The sequence below is a fragment of the Jaculus jaculus genome, chromosome 9, assembly GCF_020740685.1.
Source record: "Jaculus jaculus isolate mJacJac1 chromosome 9, mJacJac1.mat.Y.cur, whole genome shotgun sequence".
NCBI classification, from domain to species: Eukaryota; Metazoa; Chordata; class Mammalia; order Rodentia; family Dipodidae; genus Jaculus; species Jaculus jaculus.
Window position 1 is genome coordinate 72,503,841 of NC_059110.1, and position 6,366 is coordinate 72,510,206.

The 6,366-nt window shown below is 42.0% G+C and overlaps 1 protein-coding gene and 1 pseudogene across 1 annotated transcript; both read left to right on the forward strand.

Annotated features, from left to right (window-relative positions):
- Nucleotides 1–278: 278 nt before the first annotated feature.
- On the forward strand, nucleotides 279–790 carry LOC101610468 (intraflagellar transport protein 20 homolog). Its single transcript, XM_045159413.1, has one exon. The coding sequence runs from the start codon at nucleotides 319–321 to the stop codon at nucleotides 715–717; it is 399 nt and encodes a 132-aa protein (XP_045015348.1). The 5' UTR covers nucleotides 279–318; the 3' UTR covers nucleotides 718–790.
- Nucleotides 791–5,271: 4,481 nt separating this feature from the next.
- On the forward strand, nucleotides 5,272–6,139 carry LOC101617728 (annotated as a pseudogene).
- Nucleotides 6,140–6,366: the final 227 nt, after the last annotated feature.

Genomic DNA, 6,366 nt, shown 5'->3' on the forward strand with positions numbered 1-6,366 from the left:
ATATAATGCGATTCTATACATCCGTGGCCAGAAAGACTCCACCAAAAATCTCCTAGTGGTATTCTTTCAGCAAGGTGGTAGCATATAAAGTTAATGAACAAAAATCAGTAGCCTTCATATAGACAATGACAAACATACAGAGAAAGAAATCAGGGAAGAGGTACCATTTAAAATAGCCACAAGGCTAGTGCTTCCTGTGTCCGGGGGTTAAACAGATCGTGTAGCCGTGGCAGCGGCCGGTGGTGGAGCGTGAGGAAAGGGAAACTCCTGCAGACAGCATCCTGGGTCGTGGGGCGCCGCCGGGATGGGTCGGCAGCTATGGCCAAGGACATCCTGGGGGAAGCAGGGCTGCACTTTGATGAGCTGAACAAGCTGCGGGTGTTGGACCCAGAGGTTACCCAGCAGACCATAGAGCTCAAGGAAGAGTGCAAGGACTTTGTGGACAAAATTGGCCAGTTTCAGAAAATAGTTGGTGGTCTAATTGAGCTTGTTGACCAACTAGCAAAAGAAGCAGAAAACGAGAAGATGAAGGCCATTGGTGCCCGGAACTTGCTCAAATCCATAGCGAAGCAGAGAGAAGCCCAACAGCAGCAACTGCAAGCCCTGATAGTGGAAAAGAAAATGCAGCTAGAAAGGTATCAGGTTGAATATGAAGCTTTGTGTAAAGTAGAAGCAGAAGAAAATGAATTTATTGACCAGTTTAATTTTCAGAAATGAACTGAAAATTTTATTTTTTATAACAGAAAGGCAAAAAAGCACCCCCCAACACACACGCACTCAAAACCACCACCAAACCCCTGTATCGCTCCAGTGACTTCACTAACAACTCAAGCACTTTGTCAGTGGTGGACACAGTCATCAGGAGGCGGCAATCCCGAGCCTGGGGTGCTGGTACTAAATCAGTGCACGGCCACTGCAAGGCAGCCTCCACCTCACCTGTGCAATCTCAGTATGAACTAACCACTCTGTAAATTTTGAACCACTGCTTTGTAAATTCAAAGATTTGGAAGGAAAAGCAATAAATTTACATTTTCAAATGAAAAAAAATAGCCACAAAATTACATATCTTAGAAAATTCCTAACTAAGGAATGAAACACCTATTAAATATAAACACATATATATACACACACACAAAGAAAGAAACTGAGGAAGGCACAAGATGGAAAGACCTTCCATCTCATGGATTTGAAGAATTAATATTGTGAAAAAAAGCAATATACCAAAAGCAATATACAATTCTATGCAATTCCAATCAAAATTCTAGCAACATTCTTCACAGAGTTAGATAAAATAATCTCAACATGCATATGGAAACACAAAAGGCCTCAGTTTGCCAAATATTTTTAGTAAAAGGAATACTACTGGTGATATCACCATGCCTGACTTCAGGATGCACTACAAAGCCTTAGTAATAAGAACAGCATAGTAATGGCACAAAAAAATGGCACATAGTTCAGTGGAATAGTCTAGAAGATCCAGGTTAAAGTTCTAGTAATTACTACTACCTGATCTTTGCCAAAGAGGCCAAAAATGCACCTGGAAAAAAGAACATTTTCAACAAATGGAGTTGGAAAAATTGGATAAACATATGTAGATGAATGAATGTAGACCCACTTTTTTTTTTTTTGAAGATTGTAGGAGCCAAAGCATTCATAAAATTTAATAAGAATTTACACTGTGCCTCATAATGCAGTAACACAATATAATCAGATATTTACAATAAGCAGCTAAGACCCACCAAAAATTTCTAAACCCATTTCTAGAAAACTTTACATGATTATCAGTTTATCAGTCTGTCAGTCAGTATTAGAATATGGCATATAACTATTATTTAAATCCATATCTCCCAAATGAAAACCTTAGATAAGACTCAACACCAGAAGAAGATAATAATCACCTCAATTCCAGTTCCATTTTTATGTAAGTGATTTGATAAAAGTAATATTAATAATATTCACCATTCAATTAAGTAGATAGTAAAGGAGAGAGTGAAGTACATGGGAGGCAAAAGAAAGATCCTTTCTAACAGCATTCTTACAGGAGTACTTAGGCCACTGTAGAAAAGGGATCCAGATATTAGACCCACTGTTTTTACCCTGTACAAAAATTGACTCCAAATAGATCAAGGCACCCAATACAAGAACTGAAGGTCTAAACATCTAGATTGACTAGAAAAAAACATAGGGAGAACACACTAAGATATAGGCAAATGCTTTCTGAATAAGACCCTAGTATCTCAACACTCAATCACTGGGAACTCATGAAACTAGAAAGCTATTGTTAAGATAAGAAAACCATCAAAAGAGTCAATGGACAGGTTACAGAATGGGAGAATAATCTATGCCAGCTATATATCCAACAGAAGTTTAGTATCTAGAATATACAAAGAACACACAAAAAAAGCAATAAAAATTAAGTAACCCAGTCAAAAAAATGGGATAAGGGGCCTGGAGAGATGGCTTAGTGAGTGGTAAGACACTTGCCTATGAATCCTAAGGATCATGTTCAACTTTCCAGATCCCACATATGCCAGACGCACAAGGTAACAAAAGTGCACAAGGTTGCACATGTGCACAAGGTAGCACACACATCTGGAGTTCCATTGCAGTAGCTGGAAGCCCTGGCATTCCAACTCTCTCTCTTTCATTCATGAAAAAATGGGACAGGGAACAGAACAGACAATTCTCAGAGGAAGAAACATACATAACCAATAAACACCTAAAAAGATGTCCAACATCTTTAGCCCTTAGGAAAATGCAAATTAAAATGACTTGAGATTTCATCTCACTCCAGCCTGAATGAAAATCATTAAAAAGTCAAATGACAACAAATGCTGGTTAGGGTGTGAGCAAAGCAGAACCCTTATCCACTGCTCGTGGGAATGCAAAACTTGTACAGTCACTATGAAATCAGTATGGAGGCTCCTTAAAAATTTGAAAATATATCTCCCATTTGATCTAGCTATACTCCTGGGAATATGTTCTAAAAACTCTATTATTTACTACAGAGATAGTTGCTCAGCCATGTTTGTTGCTTCTGTAGTCACAATAGCTAAGAATGGGAAATGGCTAGGTGCCCATCATATGGTGAATGGATAATGAAGATGTGGTACATATACACAATGAAATTCAACTCAGCAGTTAGGAAAGAGGACTAATAAAACTTGCAGGAAAATGGCTGTAGTTTGACTAAACAAGATCACACAAGCAAAGAAAGATAAATGCCACATGTTTTCTCTTACATGTGGTTCCACCATGGAACAGTATGATTTGCTTATAAGTTATAAGAAGCATCAGTATTACTGGCAAGGAACTAGAATGAGGCGAGGAGAAGTGGAAACATGCGGGGATGAGAGGAGGTAATACTTAACAGTCAAGTGGAGGGACATAATACAGGGAGTTGAAAGATCTTGGGTGAGACGGGGTAAGGGAGAGTCAGGAGGAATTACACACAACTAATGACAGCATGAATTAGTAACAAATATATTACTCCTGGTAAACTAATTAAAAGATATAACTTTTTTTTTAGTGAGTTAGGAAAGTGTCCATGAAGAAGTGCTCTGTATAGAGTGGAGAAAGCTTAACCCTAACACTATAGGCTGGTGTCACAGGATAGTGAGAGGTCAAGCTGGAACTGAGAAAGAAGCCAGCTTCCTGCTGGTTAGAGCTCATAATGCTGAAAAGTACTATATGAACTACTGGGGGATAATGGTCACTAACAGTGCGCACAAGCAGTGGATCCTGCAAGCTACGAAATCAACCAGCTGTGCAAGAAATACACAACTGTGAAATAGTGACACATAGGCCTTGGAGGTAATCAACTTCTCTCTGCTTGGATATGAGGCATGCTCAGTGGAAGGGAATTTATACTTTGTACTGAGAACCAAGTCGGAATCCTGTAGAGAGGAAATGTCATACGCTCTTGAAAGAAGCACCCACTGTTCTTGCATAAGAAGAAGGGGTATGCCCATCAAAAATGATTGATCCCCTTAGATCCATTCTGCTTTTAAAAGATGGCAGTGAATACTAGTGAGAACCAAGATCCACCAATACCACAAGAAAACATGGCTGGCTACGTAGCATGATATAAGTCATCTCTATCACATCTGCCAGGGCCCAAGACACACGGTGGAGGAAATGGTGATTTGAGTATGTGTCCTTCTCTCACTACTAGCCTGACAGCCTCCTCCAAAGTGATGGTGGTAGACACTGAGACAACTCAAAACTCATCAAAGCAGAAACTCAGAGGATTCAGAGAGCTTAACAATAAAGGAGACTTATAACATGCCTGCCAAGGTTCAGGGAACATTGTGGAAGAGAGAACAGAAAGATTTAAAAGCCACAGGGTGGAAGTTGTATCTTGAGGTATTTTACCTCCCCACAGAGACTGTCTGGTACATTTATGACCCCATAGTGAATACCAATCACCCCACTGAGGAGGACCTTCTATGGATTAGAGCTGAGGAAAAGGGGATGTAAGAGTATAGCCTGATGGGAATATGACCAATATGAAATATTTTCACACTGTAAAGTTCATAGTACTTTTATTTATTTATTTATTTGAGAAAGAGAGAGGAGAAGATAGAAAGACAGAATGGGTGCACCAGGGCCTTTAACTACTGCAAACAAACTCCAAACACATGCACTCCCTTATGTGTCTGGCTTATGTGGGTCCTGGGGAATCGAACTGGGGGCCTTAGGTTTTTCAGGAAAATGCCTTATAACCACTAAGCCATTTCACTAGCCCCCTCATTGTTCATAATACTGAAATAAAAAATTGAATTAAAAAACTCTCATTGGATTCCATGTGACACAAATGAGAAGGTGAATTTTTTTTTTAAAGATTCATTTCATTTTATTTATTTGAGAGAGAGAGAAAGGGAGGATGAGAGAGACAGAATGGGTACACTAGGGCCTCCAGCCACTACAAATAAATTCTAGATGCATGTGCCACTTTGTGCATCTGGTTTACGTGGGTACTGGGGAATTGAACCTGAATCTTTAGGCTTCACAAGCGAATACTTTAGCCGCTAAGCTATCTCTTCGGCCCAGTTGGACTATTGAGAAGGAGGAGAGAAACCAGAAAGAGGACATGTGACAGGGAAGTGTACTAAGGAAGGGTGATGAATAAGAACAAAGTTTATGAAAATGACATAATCTAACCCATTATTTTGTTTATTTTTTAACAAGTATTCTGGGGCTCTCGCCAGGCATCCTCTTTAGTGTGACATTGTCTTTAAACCCTGCGGCAGTCCCCGACGCACCTCTGTGATGCCCAGGGAAGACAGGGTGACCGGGAAGTCCAACTACTTCCTCAAGATCAACTCTTGGGTGATTATGCAAATGCTTCACCGTGGGAGCAGACAGAGTGGGCTGCAAGCAGATGCGCATATCCCCATGCCCCTCCGAGGGAAGACCGTGGTGCTGGCGGGCAAGATGCACAAGGCCATCCAAGGACACCTGGTAACCACCCAGCTCTGGAAGAACTGTTGCCTCATATCCAGGAACGTGGGCTTTGTGTTCACCAAGGAGGGGCTCACTGAGATCAGGGACATGCTGCTGGCCAATGAGGTGCCATTGCCCCATGTGGCGTCACTGTGCCTGCCCAGAACACGGGTCTGGGGTCAGAGAAGACCTCCTTCTTTTAGACTTTAGGTGTCACCACCAAAATCTCCATGGGCGCCATTGACGCTGTGCGTGATGTGCAGCTCATCAAGACTGGAGACCAAAGTGGGAGGCAGCGAGGCCACCCCGCTGAACATCCCCCCTTCTCCTTTGGGCTGATCATCTAGCAGGTGTTTGAAAATGGCAGCGTCTACAGCCCGGAAGTGCCTGACATCACAGAGGATACCCTGCATTGTCGCTTCTTGGAGGGTGTCCGCAATGTTGCCAGTGTTTGTCTGCAGATTGGTCACCCAACTGTTGCCTCAGTGCCTCATTGTATCATCAGTGGGCACAAGCGGGTCCTGGCTTTGTCTGTGGAGACTGAGTACACCTTCCCACTTGCTGAGAAGGTCAAGGCCTTCTTGCTGATCCATCTGCATTTGTGGCCGCTGCGACCGCTGCTGCTCCCGCCGCCACCGCGGTGGACGAGCCGGAGGAGTCAGAGGACGGCATGGGATTGGAATTCGGTCTCTGACTAATCACCAGAAAGTAACCAAAAGGCCAACCTTTCTTGGAGGACAAACATGGAAATAAAGGCTTGCTTCTCTTAAAAAAAAAAAAAAATTCCCTGGAAAGAAAAAAAAGAAAAAGAAAAACTAACAAATGATGAATCTCGTCCTCTCCTGGTCTTCTGGAGGAAGTAGGAGAAGACTTCAGTGCCAGGCCAGACTTCCTTCTGCACTTAGCTTGTGGGTTTGGGGA

Bases quoted from the DNA above. Each gene is read 5' to 3' on its own strand.
- LOC101610468 (XM_045159413.1), top strand. From the start codon at position 319: ATGGCCAAGGACATCCTGGGGGAAGCAGGGCTGCACTTTGATGAGCTG.